The following is a 23,030-nucleotide window of genomic DNA, read 5'->3' on the forward strand; positions in this document are numbered from 1 at the left end:
CTCTGTAGCCTCCTGGACTCAGGTCAGACCATAGGGTTGGTTTTGACCAGTTTTTAGGACTCTTTTCCTATTCCATCAGGAAGCGTTCCCTCACAGCTTCTATTAATCAAGGTTTCTATATTGTTCTGCTCTCTGGCCAATCAACTATGATCTATTATCCTATTTAATCTTAGTTATCTTTTAACTAATGTGCCTCTAGCCCCTAGCCTGATCTCTAAGTCTTCCATCTTTATCTCTAAACTAAGCTATATCTTATTTACTTAAGTGTTTAATTTCTATATCCTATTTTAATTTCCTAGTTCCCCATCTCAGGCACTGTCCAGAAATGGAGTAAAGTTTTCCCAAAGTCAGTCCTAACCCTTCACTAACTTCCTTGGACAGGACCACATACCGAAAGTAAACAAATGTCCAACAGCAGCTCCATCACTGAATTTCTCCTCCTGGCATTTCCAGACAGACGGGAGCTGCAGCTGTTGCACTTCTGGCTCTTCCTGGGCATCTACCTGGCTGCCCTCCTGGGCAATGGCCTCATCATCACCTCCATCTCCTGTGACCACCACCTGCACACTCCCATGTACTTCTTCCTCCTCAACCTCTCCCTCCTCGACCTGGGCTCCATCTCCACCACTCTCCCCAAAGCCATGGCCAATTCCCTCTGGGGCAACAAGGACATTTCTTACTCAGGATGTGCTACACAGATCTTTCTCTTTGTCTTTTTTATGTCAGCAGAATTTTATATCCTCACCATCATGTCCTATGACCACTATGTTGCCATCTGCAAACCCCTGCACTACGTGGCCCTCTTGGGCAGGAGAGCTTGTGTCCACATGGTAGCAGCTGCCTGGGGCAGTGGGTTTCTCTGGGCTCTTCTGCACACGGCCAACACATTTTCACCACCACTCTGCAAAGGTAATGCCTTGGACCAGTTCTTCTGTGAAATCCCCCAGATCCTCAGGCTCTCATGCTCAGATTCAGACTACCTCAGGGAAGCTGAGCTTCTTGTGGTCAGTATCGTTGTGGAATTTGTGTGTTTTATGTTCATTCTGCTGTCTTATGTGCAGATCTTCAGGGCCGTGCTGAAGATCCCATCTAAACATGGACAGCACAAAGCCTTTTCCACATGCCTCCCTCACCTGGCCGTGGTCTCACTGTTTGTCAGCACTGGCATGTTTGCCCACCTGAAGCCCCCCTCCATCTCCTTCCCATCCCTGGACCTGGTGATGTCATTTCTGTACGCGGTGGTGCCTCCAGCAGTGAACCCCCTCATCTACAGCATGAGGAACAAGGAGATCAAAGATGCTCTAAAGAAAGTATGTGAATACCTATTATTTCAGCATTAATAAGGTGCCGACAATCCTCATATAACCCCTAGGAATTCAGTAAAATCCCAGCCTATCTTTTGTTCTTCTCTTTCTTTAGTTTGCATTTGTTTCTAAAAAATAATTGTATTTCTGTATTATTCATACAACTTCTTAAGCTTAGAACAATTTTTTACTTTCCAGTAAGCTTAATGTACATAAGGAACTATGTTCTTTGCATAACTAAAGAAGCCAGAACGTATACATTTGTCACTCCTCCTGTCTCTTAGATCTCCTCTGGAGCTGGAGGCCCAGTCCCAGCAGGCAGAAGGGATCCAGAAGCCAAGGGCCCAGCTGTTCCATAGAGGATCCGTCCCAGTGCCCTCAGGGCTGCCCCTCACTGCCTCGGCAGGCTCTGCCTCTCTGCTGCTTGTGAGCTGGGGCCACTGCTTCCCTGCAGCCACAGCCAAGGACAGCAGCAGGACATGGCCTTTTCAGTGCTGGCCTCTCCTCACTTCCACACTGTCCCACTGTGCCCTTGCATTTATGTCACCCCCAAGTTCTTGTGTAGCTTTTGACAGTCCCATTGTGTCCACAGTGGCACCCCTGTGGCTGCAGGCAGGATTAGGCCATGTAAACCACGGTGTCAGAGCTGGCCCCCATGCCAGCACCACCATAACCAAAGGGGCTCCTCAGGGCAGCACCAGAAGACTGGACACCTATTCCAAATCTGGTGTCAGGAATATACACAAGTAGCTGCTCCTTCCAAAGGACTTTTTCTTTTATGGGCTTTTCAGCACCACCATGTCCCAGAAGGATCTGTTAGGGACCAAGGACCGAACAAAGAACTCCCTTCCTGATTGCACATGTCCATGCAGACAGCAACTGGTCTTTGATTTCTCTTCCTGGCACTGTCCCACCTGCAGTGAGACTGATGGCTGATGCCATCCTGGAGAGGAATCAGGAACTGCCAGGAGACCTCAGGGGAACTTCCAGGGACAGTGTGTGAGTCTGGGGGGACAGTGAGTGGCACCTCATAATGGGAGTGACCATCCAAGTTGGAGGACGAGGTGAACCAGAGGACACCATGGGCTAACAAGGGCCCTGCAATTTCTGAAAAGGCTGTGAGGAGCCAGCAGGCAAAGGGCCACAGGACTAAGAGTGGTTCAGGACAGCCTCTTGGAAAGCACATGGGCTGGATCTGGTGCAGCCCTCCCTTGCCTTTTGTACCATTGCAGACACCCCATAGTCCTGCCCAGTCCCGTCTTTGGCCCTTGAGCCATCCAGGGAAGATGGAAAGGGCCTCAGCAGCAGTGAACTCCGTCTGGCTGGCTCTGCTCCCCACCCCCACCAGCGTGGCCAGTGAAGGGTCACCCCATGTCCCCAGGGCACCATAGTCCCCTTGCTCTGCAAAGCAGCACTGCAAGCTTGGGGCCCTGTGGGGACCATGGGGACAGAGCCAGGAATGGCTGATCAGGTCAGCACGAACACATTCACATGGGGAAACGCTCTCTGGGAAGTACGGATGTCGCTGGAGAAGAGCAATCATGCATTTCTGTGCCTGCAGGGAGGAATCCATGAAAAAGAGAAACCTCTTTCTGCAGGCAGCAATTAGTGCAGGCTGCTCTGTCACCTGACCAGGACTCTTGTGCTGATCTGTGGACAGGGGCGGACACTGAGAGGGCACAGTCTGTCTGTGGTACCTGGGTCCTGCCTCTCCTGAACCTGAGACCAGGAGTCCTGCAGTTTCACTGACCTCCATTTCCTCATGCCATGGTGAACCTCCATCCCTGGGGGTATGGGGAGGCTAAGACCCCTCTCTGCCCCCCAGCAGCTGCTGAGTCCTTCAGAGGGGCTGGGGTTATGGAGTGAGTGCCCAGAGCTCTCCAGCTTCCTGCAGCCCAGACTGAGGTCCTCTGTGGGGCTAAGATGGGGAGTGGGCAGTGGAGATGGGAGTAGCTGGGAAAGGGCTTGTCTGGGCTGGAAAGTCCCCAGGAGAGGACAGCACCAACATTAGCTGAGCTGTGTGACCATTCAGGGAGAGGACACGCTGCAGTGGGTGTGTGGTGCAGACCCAGATATCATGGAAGGAAGCTGAGACATGCAGGTGCAGGAGAGAGAAGGCCTGTCTGTGCTCTTGGTGGCATAGGTGTAACGACAAGGGACTGCTCAGGTTTCCTCTAACTCCTCGATGTACACTGGTCTTCTGGTCAGGATCACTGAACTGTGTGATGAAGGCTAAGAAAAGGATGAGATCAGCTTTAGATAGCTAGAGGAAGCACTGCAATTTTAGGCCCTGGTAATCCCTGGGGACTTTGAAGACCATGGACCTCTGCTAGAAGGCCTTGGTTGAAGGGAAGGTAGAAGGTAATCCCTGAACCAGCATGGTGGGAATGCTCTGCTGGGTAAGTTTTTCACAAGAAGACAAGGCCGCACTGGTGGAAGATGAGGAGGGCAGCTTTGGCAGCAGTGCGAGTGTGGTGCTAGGGTAGAGAACCCTGAGGGAAGTGAGCAAGGCAAATTATAGCAGTGCTGAGCAGAGAGGAAGGATCACCTCCAATAACCTGCTGGCAGTGCTGAGTCAAGGGGGATGAGAACTCCCTTGTCTGGTTGCCTACACTCCTCCTAATGCAGCCCAGGATGCCGTTGTCCACCTTTGCTTCAAAGGTGTGAAGCCAGGAGAGGACAAGACTTTGGGGAGACTTAACAGCAGCCTTCCCATACCTTCTTGGATATCACAAGAAATCCTCCCCGGGCCTAGTTTGGCTTCCTTTGTACCCTCATTTGGTGTTTTTGAGGTTTTCTCCATGGGGATTCCTACCTTGGTCAGCAGTTCCATTAAACCAGAACCTCCTTCTGTTATCTGCAGTGTACTCTAATTCCTTTGTCAGAGGCACCACAGATCTGGTGAGCCAACTGTACACACACATTAACCACTGGCAAAAGAGAGCTTCACTGCCAGGGGACCTTGAGAAACTCTGGGATTTGGCAATAAAAGACTCATGAAGTTTAACAAGGAGAAGATGCCAGCCCTTTCCTGGGGGCAGAATAACCCCATCTATGAGGGCAGGCTGGGACCTGAACAGCCCGGGACTGACCCTCATGAGAGTCAGTGGTGCATGGTAACCATGAACAAGGACAGCTGCCTACAGGGCTGCATTAGGAGGAGTGTGGCAAACCAAACCAGGGCGTTATCATCCCCCTTGACTCAGCACTGGTGAGGCCACCTCTAGACTGGTGTGACTGGGGGAGAGGCTCCCTGTTCTGGAGGAATGGAGAGGAAATGGAGAAGCTCCAAAGGAGATCTGCCAGGGTGGGGTTTGGGGCCTTTGTGGAGAGGCTGAAGGACCTGGACTGCTTTAGCCTGGTGAACTGGAGGCTCAGGGCATTACAGCAGTCACCTCCACCTGCTTGAAGGAGAGTTTTCAAGGTAAGGGAGCTTTTCTTGGTAGTGGGAAGAGAAGGAAACCTCAACAAAGTGCAGCTTGGAAGGTTCAGATTGGAGTTGAGGAAAAAGAAATCTCAATCAAAGGGTGGCATTGTGGTGTAAGAGGTCACCCAGAGGGAGTCTGGATCAGCCTGTGGCTTTGTGTTTCAAGGAACAGCCAGTGAGTGTGGAGAGACATCAGTGAAGGTGTGGAGATGCCATGATGAGAGCTAGGTAGGAAAGAAAGATGGATGTCAACAGCCTGAAGGGGAAAAGACACATGAAGGGGACAGTAGAAGTAAACCTGCAGCAGAGACGGCTGAGGGCTCTGGAAGGGCTGAAAGGCCACACAAGGCGAAGCTCTTTATCCCCTTGGTCATGGCAGTTGCCTCTGCCGTGGAGGCCTAACAGGAAAAACCTTATTCTGAGGCTCTGGAATATATTTTCCTCCTCGCCCCTTCTTGGACAGGCCAGGATGTGTTGTGCAGTTTTCCTACACTTGGCATTGCTCACCCTCACACCCCCTGTCCCCAGGAAGAGCCCTGAGCCACACACGAGGGACAGGATCTGCCTTCCCCGGGCCTGAGGGTCAGGGCTTGGACTTTCTGCTTCATAAAACAAACCAAGGAGTTTTGCAGCATTAGAGCCACCTGCATGGTGTCTTTGGCTACCTGCAATCACAGCATCCAATTATCTGCTCTAACGAGTCCCTGGAGAGGCTTTGTCAGTAGTGGCCCTCAGTGGAGCCAATCAGTGCTTCAAGGTACTTTGGGATTGATTCTGACTTTGACTTCTTGAGTAGTTTGCTCAGTCTCCTCTCAGTATCTGAGGATCATGGACATGGGGCCAAACACACCATGGGGCTCATTAAAATACAGAATGTCCTAATGAGTCATTTCTCTTGCTGTAATTTTCTTCAAGTCTTCAAGACTTGTACAGCTAATTGAATTAATTTCATAGTGTAGCTAAGAATGATGATTTCAAAGTGCACCTAATAAATATTATTCTTTTTTTTAAAGAGCACATTATTTTACTTTGCAGGTTAGAGAAGAGGTGACAGCAGCATTCTCTGATTGATATTAATGCAGAGTATCTCCTCGGAAGTCTCCTGGTCAGTCCCTTGGGGTCCAACACAGTATGGACAATCTTTGTCCTCACCTCCCATCTCAGCATTTCTCTCATCAGCCGCCTGGGACTTGCATCATTTCTCCTTACATCAGATTTCTCCACTGATCTCTGCAGCTGGAGGTTACAGCTCCTTTGCACAATCTCCCACCTGCTCTCCCTAGAGAACTGGCTGCACACGGGCGCAGAAGGATTTCAGCTATTTTCAGGCAAGGAAAAGTCAAGCATAATCAAATTTCATATATAATAAAACACATTCCTCTCGCAGAACTTAACTACCAGCTGGCTCCGATGAGGTTGCCTTTCTACAAGGGGTAATCTCATGAGAAATATTTCAGGTTGGCAGATAGAAAAAGGTAGATACAAACATAATGAAAGAGTTGGCTAAGGAGACAATTAGTCTACTGAAAGACAGGCAAGCTTTTAACTGCCTGAAGTTCAAAGCAGCAGCTCGCAAGCTGAGAGGAATCTGAATGAACAAAAAGTAAGGGCATGAGAAAACTAATGGCTAATGGAAAGGCCCTTTTTCTAGAGAGTCTGCATCTGAAAAGATGACTTCAGAAATGGTCATTCTATCGGGACAGGTGAAAATACATAAAAGATTAAAGAAATTAGATACACCATATAACAGCAGAAAAGAGGCAATGAAGTTACAGGGGAAGACCAATATTTCTTTGGAAAATCCCTTTTGAAAGGTCACGGGATTGGGAGAGGTCTCTTGTGAGTGAGGACAAGCCAATGTTGCACCCACCTTTGAAAGAGGTCAGAAGTGCCACCCAGGGAACCACACAAGCTCTATTGGGTGAGGAGTGGCCCTTCAAATGAGTCCTCTTGGGTGACATTTCTGGGCATTTAAAAGAGAAGACTGTGTCCAAATGCCATCAGCATGGACTTCCCAAGGGTAGATCATGGCTCACCAACCTGATTGCCTTCATGGTGAAGTAACTGCATTTGTACGTGAGGGGAGAACAGTGGGTGTCATGTACCTCCACTTCAGCAAGACATTGGACGTGGTCTCCCTCAATATTCTCATACCCAAGTTAGGCCGTTACAATCTGGCTGGGTCATCAAAGAGATGGGTAAAACACCAGTTGGAGGATGAGGCTCAGAGAGCAGTGGTGAAGGGGTCACCACAGGTGGGATATACTGGGGCATTCTGGGGCAGCACAGGGGACTCTCCTGGGATCTGGGCAATTTAACAATGGTGTCTATGACCCAGTGGAGATATCTCAGGCCATGTTTGTCAATGACACTAAATAGAGAGGACCATTCCTGTGCCCTAGGGATGCCATTCAGATGAAACCTGCCAGGCAAGAGGACTGTCCTGTCAGGAACTTCATGAGACAGAAGATGGACAAAGGCCACATCTTGCACCTGGGAGAGACTGACACCCTGCAGTGCCAGGAGAAGGGGACTGCCTGTCTGGGGAGCAGCTCTGCAGACAAGGCCTTGGTCGTGCGGGGGGACACCAAGAAAACACAATCCAGAAATGGTCCACACAATCCAGCGTGACCTGGTAGCAAAGGCAGTCAGCGACGTCCTGGAGCATTTAAACAGGAATCCTGCCAGAAGAGTGGAAGAAGCGATTTACTCCCCGCACAGCACACATTCGACTACCTGTACACTATTGTATCAGTTTTGGGGCCCCCAGTTCAAGGGTGCTGGGTCTGGCTGGAATGGGGTTAACTTTCATTGTTGCAGCCCTTATGGTGGCTGGTTTTGCATTTGAGCCTAAAACAGTGTTGATCACAGAGCTGTGTTTTGTTTGTTGTGGAATAAAGCTTGCAAAGCATCAAGGTCTTCTCTGGTTCTCACTCTTCTTTCTCCCAGCAAGCAGCTGGGAGTGGGCAAGAAGTTGGGGGTGATGGGACACAGCCAAGACATCTGACCCCAACTGACCTAAGAGATATTCATGGAATCATAGAACCATAGAACAGCTCAGATCGGAAGAGACCTTGACAGGTCATCTAGTCCAAGCTTTTGTGGGAAAGGGAGCCTACATGAGATTGTCTAGCACCCTGGGCAATTGTTTCTTGAAAACCTTCAGTGATGGGGACTCCCTTGGGGAGTTTCTTCCTCTGAGTGACTGTTCTCACTCCCTTGGACTAGCTCCAGTCTCTCTACATCTTTCATTAATTGTGGGGACCAGAACTGGACACAGTACTGCAGGTGTAGCCTGACAAGCGCTGAGTAGAGTGGGACGATCCAGTCCCTGTGCCTGCTAGTAACACCCCTGTGGATGCAGCCCAGGAGCCTGTTTGCTGTTGGTGCTGCAGCATTGCACTGCTGGCTCATCTTCAGCTTGCTGTCCCCCAGGAACAGGTCCCTTTCAACAAGGCTGCTTCCAGCCACACAGATCCTGGCCTGTACTGGGCTTTTTGGTTATTCCCACCCAGGGGCTGGACATTGTTAAACTTCAGGCTAAATCCCTTTATTAAAATTCATCCTGTTCGTGGTGACCATTCTTCCAAATTGTCAAGGTCTCTCTGTAAGATAGCTGTGCCTTCTGATAGGTCCACCTCACCACCCTCTGTAGTGTTGTCAGCAGATATTGTGAGGGTGATTTCAACCCTGTCATACAGAAAATTTAGGAAGATGTTGAACAGTGTGGGGCCCAGTATCATTTCATGGGGGATCCAAATTGTTACAGGCTTCCAGCCTGGGTAATAAGCATTGATCACCACCCTCTGAGTGCAGCCTGTTAGCCAATTTCCTACCCACCTCACAGAGCACCCCTCCAATCTTTATCTTGTCCATTTGTCCAAGAGAAATCTGTAGGAAACAGCCTTTGCTGAAGTCCAGGTAAACAGCATCCACTGCTCTCCTCATGCTGACAGAAGGTTTATGTTGTTGAAGAAGGCGATCAGGTTAGATTGGCACAATTTGCCCTTGATAAATCCGTGTTGGATTTTCCCAATCACCTCCTCCATTTGATTTGTGATAGCTGAAAGTTTCCCCAGGTCAACCCCCAAGACAGTTTTCATTGCCGCATCTCCCCACGGTCATGCTGCTTTGGAAGTTCCCCCAGAATCCGACCCCTGCCCAGACCCAGCTGTGTTCCATGATGGTCTTTGCAGACAGTCTTGCTCCCGGGTCTGCTGGGGTCTGGGCCAGGAGAGAGGTTGGGCAGGGCTGGCCATTCCCTCCATCAAGGCACTGACACCAGCAGGAGGATGGAGATGGTCTTGCAGAAGACTCACCCATAAACCTGGAGTGAGCAGCCAGTGCTGGAAATGGCCAGTGAGAGAGGCTGGGGGGTGATGAAGGCCCTGGGCCACCTTCCTGGTCTGTCCATGCCACCAAGGGCACAGACCACCCTCTTCTCTCCTGCACCTGCATATCTTCAATCTCTTCCAGAAGCCCTGGCTCTGCACCACAAATGCCCTGGTGTGAGTCTTCACCCTGCATGGTCACACAGTGAGAGTTATATGCTGATGGTTTTCATCCTCTGGTACTTTCCATCCCAGCCCAGCTCCCTCCAAGCTCTCCCACCTCCCCTGTCCTCTCTCCACCTCTCTCCCCAGCAAAGCCCAGTCTGGGCTGGTCCCAAAGTAGTGCGCACTGCAGGGTGCTCTGGTCACTCACCCCACAGCCTCAGCCCCTCTGAAGGGCACAGCAGCTCCTTGGGGGCAGAGAGGGGTCAGCCCCAGAGATGGGAGGCACAAGGAGAAGGACATCAGGGGCACCCTGCGTCCCCTGCTCTTCTCTTCAACAGATCCTGAGGGGTCTTCAGCCATGCAATCCCCTCTCCCCAGATCAGCACAAGAGCCTTGAGCTGGTGCAGCCAGAAAGGTGTTTTCATTCCCCATTCATTCCTGCCCTGGTAAGGATGGATGTAAGACAAAGAAGTTGTTGGTTCATTATTTTGCAGAAAGACACAGAGTGCCTGAGTCCTCATTTAGACAATGTCCTTGTGTCACACAAGGTGGGTGGATTCTTATAGAGGAGGGAAAGACTAATGGAATTTCTTTGTAAAGCACATCATCACAAATGGAAAAAGTAAAAAATAATTATTTATAGAAGGAAAGACATGCTTGGGCTGTCATGAAATACACAGGGAGTCATTTGCAGAGAAAGGTTGACAGTCTATGGCTGCTGAAAAATGTCCAAACGGTTTCCTCAAGGCATCCTTGATCTCCCTGTTCCTCATGCTGTAGATGAGGGGGTTCAATGCTGGAGGCACCAACGAGTACACAACTGCAACCACCAGGTTCAGAGAAGGGAAGGAGATGGAAGGGGGCTTCATGTAGGCAAACATGCCAGTGCTGATAAAGAGGGAGACCACGGCCAGGTGAGGGAGGCACGTGGAAAAGGCTTTGTGCCGTCCCTGCTCAGATGGGATCCTCAGCATGACCGTGAAGATCTGCACATAGGACACCACAATGAAAAGAAAACACCCAAGTTCAAAGCAGGAACTAACCATGATAAGCCCAAATTCCCTGATGTAAGAGTGTGAGCAGGAGAGCTTGAGGATCTGGGGGATTTCACAGAAGAACTGGTCCACAGCATTGCCTTGGCAGAGTGGTAGTGAAAATGTGTTGGCCGTGTGCAGCACAGCACGGAGGCACACAGTGCCCCAGGCAGTTGCTGCCATGTGGACACAAGCTCTGCTGCCCAGGAGGGTCCCATAGTGCAGGGGTTTGCAGATGGCAACGTAGCGGTCATAGGACATGACGGTGAGAAGAAAATACTCTGCTCCAAACAAGAAAAGAAAGAGGAAGCACATCCCAAGAGGGAAATGGCCCTGTTGCATCAGACGGAATTGGCCATGGCTTTGGGAACAGTGGTGGAGATGGAGCCCAGGTCGAGGAGGGAGAGGTTGAGGAGGAAGAAGTACATGGGGGTGTGCAGGTGGTGGTCACAGGTGATGGTGGTGATGATGAGGCCATTGCCCAGGAGGGCAGCCAGGTAGATGCCCAGGAAGAGCCAGAAATGCAAGAGCTGCAGCTCTCGTTTTGATGCGAATGCCAGGAGGAGGAACTCAGTGATGGAGCTGCTGTTGGACATCTCCTGCCTCTGGACGTGGGGGACTGTCAAAGGAGGAAATAACAGTAACAATTCAGGGTAAAATATTCTGAGCAAAGTCAATGTAATTTACCAACACCCCTGTCCCTACTGCACCTACGCTCCCATTTTTCCTTTTGTAGGAAAATTTCCTTCAGTTCCATGTCTGGAATTCTGCTTGGTGCTGGATGAATGTACTGTGAGGATCAAGGCCTCTGCCCACAGGCTGCCCTAATGTGAGCCCTTCTCTGCAGCAGTGGGCTTGTATAAACGGTGGAGGCAGGAGCCAGAGCTGGTGTTCAACTTTGTCATATGTGACCGTAGTAATGCAAAAGGGCCTGTCAGCATCTGCACTCCCAGTGCTAAGGAACAAAGATGGCAGATGGCAGTTTGAGAGCTTTGGTTTTCTGAAGCTCCCCCCATTTCACCCAGGGAGTGTTCTTGGATGTCAGAATCCATCAGAATTTCTGTTGTATGCACGGAAAAGAGAGCAAATCCTGCAATGCAATAGGATGGGCTGTAGCTTAATGCAGAGTGAGGGGAGCTACTCTGACCCTCCAACTTGTTCTGACCTGTCCTGTTCAAGCATGAGAACTCCATTTCGATTTCTCCCCCCAAATTCACCAAAAGCAGGAAACAGAAATCACAGAATCAAGAAAACTCCTTATATTTTGAGTAATCCCTGCCTTGAAATTCCCCTTGTAAAGTGCCCTCGGAAATGTCCTGGAGGTGATCTGGAACTGTCAGCAGCCCTGATCCACACAGCAACCTCTCCACAGCAGAAGGACCCTGCCCTGCCGGGGGTCTCTTTCCCACCACAGCTTCTCCCCACAGCGCCGTGGGGAGCTCCCCGGGCAGGCTGAGTGGCAGCAGAGTCCCTGCCCCAGCACACAGCCCCTGGGCTGCAGGGACCCTGCTCTGAAGGACAGCCCTGGGCACCCTTGGCTGCACCCACGGCTGCACACCCCTGCAGCCATCCCCAGGAGAAAGCAGAGGGCATGGCCTGTCCCTCTGACACTGCAGCAGGGAAGCCCTGCTCTGGAGCACGTCCTCATCCTCTACACAGGAGGGAGATTCCTGGTGTCTGTGCCAGCTTGAACAGATCCTTCCACCACTGTCCTGGTTCAGCTAGGATAGGGTTAAGTTTCCCCAGCAGTGGGGGGAAGCTCTAGATGGGTTATTCATATACCATGCTGACATCACCTCCGGGCGCCCAAGCGCGGGAGAATCGGTGAGCACGTGTGCTTGTGCAGCCGTTCCTCTCACTGCTGTATCGGTACATACCTTGCTCTGTTCATTGTTATTACTGTTATTGTTGTTGTTTGTTTTGTTGCTGTTGCACTGTTGTATTAAACGTCTCCTTATCTCAGCCCTGGGACTTTGTGTTTCACTCCCTTTGTGCGGGAGGGGCAGCGGCCGCGTGGTCTCAGACGCTGACAGGGACTAAACCACCACAACTTTTGGCACCCAACGTGGGGCTCGAGAGGGCTGAAGTAAGGACAAAAGGAGAAGGTGTGTTAGAGCAATCTGTTAGGTGCAATTTTTCTGTATGTATTATTTGGTAAGAAATGTTTGCAATGCTGGCCAACTTGCTTGCGTGGTGGGGCTGGATTAATCCTTATATCCACTGTGCATTCCCAGTGCTGATGTTTGTTGTTGGTGGAAAATGTATCAAGGGTCTTGTTTTGCTGTACTGGCTAATGATTGCTTATAATGTACTTGTATCACTGCTTGAGGGGGTGAACCAGTATCTGTTTGCTGCCTGGGCTTTTGTTAGGGGTCTCACCCCCTCTATGGGTGAGCCAGGGGAAGAGAGCCTCTCGTTTTTTTGAGAGTTTCAGCTATCCCTGGAGCATCCAGGCCAGTGTGCTTGTGGCACAATGCTTTCTAAATGTCTGCCAGATCTTGTTTTGGGCCATGCGGTATTTCTCCAACAATAGCACCACCCGGAACCCTGCCCTGAGGGCAGATAGTTATAAATGGCTAGGTATGTGGGAGAAGATGAACAAGTACCTGAGTCAGTGGTCACACCCAACGTTCTGGGATTTCACTCCCAAACAAGTGCAGAGTCCTGATAAACTGGTAGAGTGTTTGGAAAAGGTGTGCTGCCAATCTGACAAACCCCAGGAGACACAACTCGCTGCGATGTGCTGGGGGCTTGCCCATGCTTACCGCATCGTCCTTAACACTGTTCACTGCCCTCAAGGGGAAGAGAGGGCTGCAGGATCTGAGAGTGAACTTACTGGTACAGCAGCTGGGCCAGGGGGACAGGCAGTGCCAGTACCAGTTGCTTCCACCAGCACAGCAGTTCGGCCAGAGGGACAAGCAGTACCAATATCGATCTCCCCGATACGGAACAAAAAATCCCCTCACAGTGTACAGGGTGATGATGAACCAGGCCCATCACAAGAGCAGGAGGAAGAGCTGGAGGTAACCATCCGATCTCTATCCCTGAGTGAGTTGCGAGATATGCAGAAGGATTTCAGCCGCCTTCCAGGCGAGCAAATTTGCACCTGGCTGCTCCGATGCTGGGATAGTAGAGCTGCTGGTTTTGAATTGGAGAGGAGAGAGGCCAAGCAGCTGGGATCTTTAGCCAAGCAGGCTGGTATTGACAAGGCAATAGGGAAACAGGCTCAAACCCTCAGCCTTTGGAGGCGACTCCTGCTCAGTGTGAGGGAGAGGTACCCCTACAAGGATGATGTCCTATGTTGGTTAGGCAAGTGGACCAACATGGAGAAAGGCGTTCAGAACCTCAGGGAATTGGCTGTGTTTGACATGGTCTATGGTGATCTGACTGACGAGCGGTCACCCATGGATCCAGATCAGGCCCCTTGCACACAGTTGATGTGGCGGAAGTTCCTGCAAAGTGGACCAGAGGGACATTCCAAAGCATTAGCAGTAACGTCCTGGTGGCGAGACACCCAGACTCAGACAGTAGATGAAGTGATTATCCAGCTCCCGCAATATGAGGGAAGTGTCCCTTCCTCCCAACATGCTTTGGTTTCAGCTGTAGAGGAACTGTCTCAGAGGCTCCAGAAAGTGGAAGAGGACATGTCCTACATTCCACCTGCACGGGCCAATGTCTCAGCTATTAGAAGCAGGCACTTCCCCACCCAAGAGAAGGGCAGTGGAAGGTACACACCACGGGGCACCCCGTGGTTCTTCCTCCACGACCATGGGGAAAACATGAGGAGGTGGCATGGACAGCCCACTTCTGCCCTAGCTGCACGAGTACAGCAGCTGAAAGGGAAGACCACCATGAAAGGGGAGTCTTCCAAGAGAGATGCAGCTCCAGTGTCCAGTCGGAAATCCCACAGACAGAATAGAATGGCCAACATTATTCTTGACCCTCTTGAGGAGACCGGTAAGTCATTCTTGCAGGAGTCATTCTTAGGACAAGTGAGTGATGGTGAGCAGGATTAGAGGGGCCCTGCCTCCAGCCAGGTGGAGGAAAGGGATAATCGGATTTACTGGACGGTGTGGATCCGATGGCCTGGCACATCAGACCCACAAGAATATAAGGCCTTGGTAGATACTGGCACACAGTGCACCCTGAAGCCATCAAGCTACAGTGGGGTTGAACACGTCTGCATCTCCGGAGTGACAGGGGGATCCCAACAGCTGACCCTATTAGAAGTTGAAGGGAGCCTAACTGGGAAGGACTGGCATAAGCACCCTGTTGTGACTGGCCCAGATGCCCTGTGCATCCTAGGTATAGACTATCTCAGGAGAGGGTACTTTAAAGACCCAAAAGGGTACCGGTGGGCCTTTGGTATAGCTGCCCTGGAGGAGGTTGAGCAATTGTCCACCTTACCCGGCCTCTCAGAGGACCACTCGGTGGTGGGGTTTCTTAAGACTGAAGAGCAACGAGTGCCAAATGCTACCAAGATGGTGCACCGGCGGCAGTACCGTACCAACCGAGATTCCCTGGTCCCCATCCATCAGCTGATCCGTCGACTAGAAAGCCAGAAGGTGATTACCAAAACTCATTCACTCTTCAACAGCCCTATATGGCCAGTGAGAAAGTCTAATGGCAAATGGATACTAACCGTGGACTACCGTGGCCTGAATGAAGTTACGCCAGCGATGAGTGCTGCAGTGCCGGACATGCTAGAGCTCCAATATGAGCTGGAGTCGAAGGCAGCCAAGTGGTACGCCACGACTGACATTGCTAACGCGTTCTTCTCCATCCCAATAACACCAGAGTGCAGGCCACAGTTTGCGTTCACTTGGAGGGGTATCCAGTACACCTGGAATCGATTGCCCCAGGGGTGGAACCACAGCTCCACCATTTGCCATAGACTGGTCCATACTGCACTGGAGAAAGGTGGGGCTCCAGAACACCTGCAGTTCATTGATGATATCATTGTATGGGGGGACACAGCTGAGGAAGTCTTTGAGAAAGGAAAGAAGGTAATTGAAATCCTTCTGAAGGCTGGTTTTGCCATCAAGCAACAGAAAGTTAAGGGGCCTGGAAGGGAGGTTCAATTCCTAGGAATAAAATGGCAAGATGGGCGTCACCACATCCCAATGGAGGTGATAAACAAGATAACAGCCATGGCCCCACCAACCACTAAAAAGGAGACTCAGTCTTTCCTGGGCGCTGTGGGGTTCTGGAGGATGCACATCCCAAACTACAGCCTGATTGTGAGCCCTCTCTACCACGTAACATGCAAGAAGAACGATTTTGAACGGGGCCCTGAGCAACAACAAGCCTTTGAACAAATTAAGCAGGAGATTGCCCAGGCAGCAGCCCTCGAGCCAGTCCAGACAGGGCAGGAGGTTAAGAAAGTGCTCTACACTGCAGCCGGGGAGAATGGCCCTACCTGGGGCCTTTGGCAGAGAGCAGATGAGGAATCCCAAGGCCGACCTCTAGGCTTTTGGAGCCGGGGATACGAAGGCTCTGAAGCTAACTATACAGCAACTGAGAAGGAGATACTGGCAGCGTATGAAGGAATTCGAGCTGCCTCAGAAGTGGTCAGCACTGAGACACAGCTCCTCCTGGCACCCCGACTGCTGGTGCTGGGATGGATGTTCAAAGGAAAGGTTTCCTCCACACATCATGCAACAGATGCCACGTGGAGTAAATGGGTTGCGTTAATAACACAACGGGCTCGAATAGGGAACCTTGACTGCCCAGGATTAGTGGAAGTGATCATAAACTGGCCAGAGAACAAAGATGCTGGGATGTCACCAGAACAGGAGGTGAAACGTGCTGAGGAGGCCCCACCATATAACGAGCTGCCAGAGGAGGAGAAGCGATATGCCCTGTTCACTGATGGGTCTTGTTGCATTGTGGGGAAACATCGACGATGGAAGGCTGCTGTGTGGTATCCCACACGACGAGTCACTGAAGCTGCTGAGGGACAAGGTGAATCGAGCCAGTTTGCAGAGGTGAAAGCCACCCAATTGGCTTTGGAGATTGCTGAGCGAGAAAAGTGGCCGAGGCTCTATCTCTACACTGACTCGTGGGTGGTGGCAAGTGCCCTGTGGATGTGGTTGCAGCAATGGAAACAGAACAACTGGCAACGCAAGGGCAAACCCATCTGGGCCGCTGAAGTATGGCAGGACATTGCAGCCCGGGTGGAGAACCTCGTTGTGAAGGTGCGCCATGTGGATGCCCATATACCCAAGAGTCAGGCCACTGATGAACATCAACACAACCAGCAGGCTGACCAGGCTGTTAAGATCGACGTGGCTCAGGTGGACTTGGACTGGCAGCATAAAGGTGAACTGTTCATAGCCCGGTGGGCCCATGAGACTTCGGGCCGCCAAGGCAGAGATGCATCATACAGGTGGGCTCGAGATCGAGGGGTGGACCTCACCATTGACACCATCACAGAGATCATCCACGGATGTGAGACGTGTGCTGCAATCAAACAAGCCAAGCGGGTGAAGCCCCAGCGGAATGGAGATCGATGGATGAAATATAAATATGGAGAGGCCTGGCAGATCGACTACATCACACTGCCACAGAGCCACCAAGGCAAGTGCCACGTGCTCACAATGGTGGAAGTAACCACTGGATGGCTCGAAACTTATCCAGTGTCCCATGCCACCGCCTGGAACACCATCCTGGGCCTTGAAGACCGAGTCTTGTGGTGACACGGCACCCCAGAGAGGATTGAGTCAGACAATGGGATTCACTTCTGAAATAACCTCATAGATGCCTGGACAGAAGAACATGGCATCGAGTGGGTCTACCACATCCCCTACCACGCACCAGCCTCTGGGAAGATCGAGCGCTACAATGGACTGTTAAAAACTACATTGAGAGCAATGGGGGGTGGAACCTTCAAACACTGGGACACACATCTGACAAAGGCCACTTGGCTAGTCAACACAAGAGGATCTGGCAATCGAGCTGGCCCGGCTCAGTCAAAACTTCCACATGTTGTAGACGGGGATAAAGTCCCTGTGGTGAGCATGAGGGATGTGCTGGGAAAAATGGTCTGGGTTAGTCCTGCGCCAGACAAAGGCAAACACATCCACGGGCTTGTTTTTGCTCAAGGACCTGGGTGCACCTGGTGGGTGATGCAGAAGGATGGAGAGGTCCAATGCATACCACAAGGGGACTTGATTTTGGGTGAAAACACACTGTGAATTATACCGTGCTTTTGTTAATTCTTCTTCGTTATTGTTAATTGCTAAATGGCAGCTGGATGTGACACAGGTTGTATAGAATAAAAAGGTGGATTATGTCCTGGTTCAGCTAGGATAGGGTTAAGTTTCCCCAGCAGTGGGGGGGAAGCTCTAGATGGGTTATTCATATACCATGCTGACGTCACCTCCTGGCCCCCAAGCACGGGAGAATCGGTGAGCACGTGTGTTTGTGCAGCTGTTCCTCTCACTACTGTATCAGTACATACCTTGCTCTGTTCATTGTTATTACTGTTATTGTTGTTGTTTGTTTTGTTGCTGTTGCACTGTTGTATTAAACGTCTCCTTATCTCAGCCCCGGGACTTTGTGTTTCACTCCCTTTATGGGGGAGGGGCAGCGGCCCCATGGTCTCAGGCCCCAGCAGGGACTAAACTACCACAACTACCTGCAGCTGCATTGCCCTGCACCCAGAGACTTACTGTGTCAAGGGCTGGGAAGATTTCTCCTCCAGTGAGCTCTCAGCATCCTCCCACTCCCATCTGCTTTTCCCCTCTCTGTGCCCAGCTCCTCTGCCCTCAGTGCCTGCAGGCAGTGCCCTCAGCCCTGCTGCACTTTGCAGAGGAGCTGCTCCTGGGCAGAGCTGTCTCTCTGCAGCGCTGCCCACTTGCCCTGAGGTCCCTCCATCCCAGGAGCCCAGCCCAGCTCCGCAGCAGAGGACCAGCCCAAGGCATTTTAATGACCCCTCAGGTGGATTTGATGCTGAGTCCATGAACCTCAGAGAGTGATAGGAAGATGAAGATGTCTCTCAAGAAGTCAAAGCCAGATGCAAACTACAAAGTCCCTTAGAGTCTTAATGGGTCCCAGTGAGGACCATTAGTGACAAACCCTCCCTAGGGGCTTGTTAGAGCAGAAAACTCCAGGCAGAGATGACAGGTAAACAAAGGCCATGTCAAGGTGGAACAGATTCTGAGTAAAACTGGAGGTGTTACATTAAGCAAAAGGGCCAAGCTCTGACCCCCAGCCTCTGGGAGGGGGAATCCTGTCCCTCACACATTGCTCAGAGCTCTTCCTCAAGCAGTGTGATGTGGGAATGGTCAATGCCAAGGGCAGGACTATGGTACAACAACTGCAAGGCACTCAGGTGGGGAAGGGGAGGCCATGACACCCAGTGCTGTAAGGGGAAGGTGCTTCCTCGTTGGCATCAGTGGCAGAGACAACAGCCAGAGCCAAGGGCAGAAAGAGCTCATCTCTGCTGGGGGATTTTCAAACTTTCCTCATCCCTCTATTGTCTCCACCACAGGCTGTCCCACCGTGTCCCACACCTGCACCTCTTTCTCTGTAGGCTGTAGATGTCCACCCGGCTACCATACCTTGCTCTCACCTGAGCATCTCCCTTCCTTTTCTGATATCTCTCCATCCTCCCTGGCTGCTCCATGAAATACAAAGTCTGGGGCTGCTCCAGGCTCGCTTTGGATGACTTGTTACACCACAACACTGCCCTTCGAGTGACATTTCTCTGTGTCCAGTCTGGGTCTCCCCAGCTGCACTTTGTGGCATTAGTCCTTTCTCATGCTGTATCTTACTATAAAGAGAAGTTCCATCATCTCTGAAATCACCCCTCAGTCACTCTCAGGCTACTCCTATAGTGCCTGGAGCCTCCACACCACTGAGCCAAAGAACTCCAGGTCCCTTAGACACCCGACACAGGTCATGCGCACTAGGTCCTGAACCCCACCTTGATAGACCTTCATTCAACACTCTCCAGGCCCTCCCTACTTCTCCAAAATGGGGAGCCACACCCTGGGACACACCCATGTGTGTGGAGCCACACCAGCTCGTCATGTCCCAGCCTGTCCTGATGAATGAGGCTATTTGTTCCCTCCCCACACTGATGTAGGATTGGCCCCTTTTCCTTGTAAAACTGCAGGTGACTGCATTTGCCCAACCGCATATTTTCTCAAGGTCCCCACTAACTGAAGCTCCATTTGGTCAACTTTTCATGCTTATGTGCAGCTAGTTCATTTTAATTGGTTTGTCTCTCAGAAGAGAACAGCATGAGGAGTTGCAGGGCACTACAAATCCCCTCTCCTGGAGAAACTGTGGGGTCCTCGGGGTCTGTTACTGATAAGCTATGGGGCTGGACCCAGAGGGGAAGTTGCCTTTTATGGCAGAGAACAGTAGGGATGTTGGAGCTCTGCCTGGGGATGGATGAAGAGTCAGTTGAGCTGAAGGATCATGGGCAACACTTTGGTAGGTGGATGTCTGCTACGGACCCCCTGATGAAGAAGATGAAGTAGATGGACCTTCTTCATTTAACTAGAAGAAGCCCTGGTCCTCATGGGAGACCTAAACTATCCCAATATTTGCGGAAGAGGCAATACAGCAAAGTGCAAGCCATTCACAAGGTTTTTGGAGTTAAGTGACAATATCATCCCGACAAGAGTGACTGAGGAGCCAGTGAGGGGAGGTGTCCTGTAGGAAATTATGCTTAGAAACAAGGAAGAGCTGGTCAGGGATGTAACAGTCAGAGGTGGAAAAGTAGAATTGAGGCTCCTGAGAGAAGGGAACAAGGCCAAGAGTAAGACTTCAGGAAAGGAGGATTTGGCCTGCTGAGGAACGTGTTTGGAAGAATCCCATGGGATACAACGTTGAAGAATTTCTGAAATTAAGAGACCCGTCTTAATCAAAAGAGTGGAAGAGAGTAGGGTCCACAGACATAGGCTCTACTTACAAAATAAAAAGCTGGAGTTAGATGTCAGACAAGTACAAGATTTAGAAATGGAAAAAAAAGCTTTTAGAAAATGACCTCAAGAAAGCAGGAAGAGCAGCTCAGTTATTAGCAGAGAAGCATACAGTCCCCAGCAAAAGTGACAATAAATGCAAGGCATTCCCTGCAGTCTTAGAACTCAAGAGTAAGTCTTGGTCAAGATCCATAGGTTCTACTGGGAAGGCCCAGGTTCCTGTGGGCTGGCACCAGGGATCCTGGTACCCTTGCCAGTAGATTCTTGGGGATGACCCACAGCTGAAGAAGCTATTGAGAACCCAAGAAACTTGGCCCTGTTATTAGCAGGCACAGGAGCATCCATGAACAATCTTGGGTCATCTGGGGTAAACTAAGGCTGAATAACTCCAGAACGAGTGACTTCAAGTGGCTGTGACAGAGCCCATCATCCTGACCCAACTTGGGAAAATGTCACCTTCCAACCAGGGAAATTCAAGGGAGTCGTGTGAAAAGACCCATCAGGTCAATCCACATAGTAAGGGAAAGGAATATTTCTTATGCTGTAGATGCAGAAGGCAATAAGCATTGGATTGTGCCTGAGAATATTCAAGGAGAATCTCATCAAGCTCATCCATGAGCTGAGGCAAACACTCTGAACAGAGTGAGGGACAGTGAGTGCTGGCCTAAAACGAAGAAGAATGTAGATCTCTGGGGTAGGAGCTGTCTGTCTTGTGCCGTGACCAGTGCAGATTACACTGGAGTAAAAGCCCCAGCCCAGAACCAGAGACTGGAGACCCATGGCCACAGCTGCAGATTGATTTTGTGGGACCACTGGCAGTGACAGCTTGAAACACCAAGTGCATCTTGGTAGTAGCAGATCCTTTGAGTAAATGGACAGAACCCCCCTTGCAAAACCAACATGGTTGCCACCACTGCAAATCTACTGTTGAACGCTGTTATTTCTTGTTGGGGTCTGCTCCACAGCACTGAGTCTGATCTCAGCACCGACTTTGTTGCAATAATTCTGCATGAGCACTGCAAAGCCTGAACGCGACACGTCCCACCCTGTCTCTGCCAACCGGTGGGGCAGGGGAGAGGAAAAGGCCAGTGAAGGGGCTGGGTTTGGCTGCTGAACATGGGGTCCAGCAGCGATGAGGAGTTAAGGGAGTGGATGGGAAGACACGGGCAAAGGCACCACAAAATGTGATGTTGATTGTGAGGCCATGACTGTTACAGAAGCCTGATTTGTCAGCAGCTGGCCTCAGGTATTTGGGGACAAGACGTTCATCACGAACCGCTCATCCCAGCAGAGAGAAAACAAGGACAGAGAGGAAGGGGAGAGGCAGGCCAAGGGGAGCTGGCTGGAATGGGGATGGTTATGAGGTCTCTTCAGTGCAGCAGCTTGCCTGGTGCTCAGGAGACATGCTGGCCAGCAGGTATTGTGAGGTCATCCAGCACATCAGTGAACCCACCCAACAGAAATTACATCCTCGGGGAGGGGGGGGGGTGAGGCAGGTTAAAGAGGCCCACGTGGGTTCTGATTCCAAAGGCTTATTGTGACCTGACCGACCATGGCAGACAGAAGGGCAGGCAGGGGTCATGGATACCCTGCTCAGGACTAGCCCTGAGATGGGTGAAAAATCTTTTCCTTATCTCCAGGTTGAACATCCCCTCTTTCACCCAACACTCTTCTTCCATCCTCTGAACGTGCAACATGGTGCAGACCCTAGTTCTCTATTCTTTATGGCCTCCTCGTAGGTGCTGCCAGGCTGCACTGAGGTCCCCCTCAGCCCTCCCTTCTCCAGGCTGAACAAGCCCAGCTCCCTCAGCCTCTCCTCACAGGCAAAGTGTTCCAGGCCCGGCCTATCTTGGGGGCCATTGACCAAACCCCCTCCAGCTTGCCAACATCATTCCTGTCCTGGGGGTCTGAAATCTGGACGCAATGACCTGGACAATGCCCTCTCTTGATCTCCTGGCCGCACTCCTGGCCATCAAGCCCTGGGGGCAGCTGGCCTCCCTTGCTGCCAGGGCACACGGCTGCCTCCTGCCCAACCCACCAAGACCTTTCCCACGGGGCTTCTCCCAGCCAGGCAGCCCCCAGCCTGTGCCATTGCCAGGGGGTGTCCTGCAGGGTCACACACTGGCACTTGTCCTTGCTGCATTTCCTGAGCTTCCTGCCAGTACGTGCTCTCCTGCTCGTTTAGCCCTTTCCCTGAGCACTGAGGCCTGGAGAACTTTTCAGTACAGACTCAGGCAAGGATGGCATTGAGTCCCCAGCCCCATCTGTGTCTACTGTTGTGAAATCACCCTCCCCATTCAGCACCAGCCCTGCATTTCCCTTGTTCATTCTTGGCCTCTAATGAGCCACTGAAGCTCATTGTTTTGCTCTTGACTTCCATTGCCACCACTGGCTCCAAGCAAGCTTTGCCTTCCTAAAAACAATGAAGTCAATCTCTATAAATTTCTCCCCTGTAAACTGTCCTTGCTGTCACCTGCTGGCAGCTGCTTCCTGGCCCCTGTCAGAGCCAGCCCTGTCCCTGCACTGACCCAGCCTCCCTGCCCAACGCATGCATTACTGTCAAGGGAAGACCCGTGGTGCAGGCAAAGGCTTCTAGGCCATTCAAAACCATGGTGAGTAGAGAAAGGGAAACAAGGGTGGGCTCTTGTTATGCTATACTCCATTACTGCAAAATATATACCTAAATAGACACACAGACAAAATGGCTCCCTCCAAGAGCTGGTCTTACACTCTCCATCATTCCAGAACCTGTCCCTGGGATCCCCTCATCCACCTGTTCCCCCGCGCACAGACAAGCACACACACAGACACCAATGGCTCTCTCCAGCACAACT

General features: G+C 51.2%; 1 protein-coding gene and 1 pseudogene across 1 annotated transcript; one reads left to right on the top strand and one right to left on the bottom strand.

Annotated features, from left to right (window-relative positions):
• Nucleotides 1-404: 404 nt before the first annotated feature.
• LOC141937053 (olfactory receptor 14A16-like) lies at nt 405-1,926 on the top strand. Its single transcript, XM_074854458.1, has 2 exons — nt 405-1,310; nt 1,897-1,926. The coding sequence occupies exons 1-2, from the start codon at nt 405-407 to the stop codon at nt 1,924-1,926; spliced, it is 936 nt and encodes a 311-aa protein (XP_074710559.1).
• A 5,716-nt stretch (nt 1,927-7,642) lies between these two features.
• On the bottom strand, nt 7,643-11,454 carry LOC141937054 (olfactory receptor 14A16-like; annotated as a pseudogene).
• Between the last annotated feature and the right edge of the window lie 11,576 nt (nt 11,455-23,030).

This window comes from Strix uralensis, chromosome 37 (assembly GCF_047716275.1).
Source record: "Strix uralensis isolate ZFMK-TIS-50842 chromosome 37, bStrUra1, whole genome shotgun sequence".
NCBI classification, from domain to species: domain Eukaryota; kingdom Metazoa; phylum Chordata; class Aves; order Strigiformes; family Strigidae; genus Strix; species Strix uralensis.

What these genes read in the sequence shown, in the direction of transcription:
- LOC141937053 (XM_074854458.1), top strand. Translation starts at nt 405, where the DNA reads ATGTCCAACAGCAGCTCCATCACTGAATTTCTCCTCCTGGCATTTCCA. An exon ending in TCAAAGATGCTCTAAAGAAA is followed by an intron (nt 1,311 to 1,896) that starts GTATGTGAATAC and finishes TTGTGTCCACAG; the next exon opens with TGGCACCCCTGTGGCTGCAG.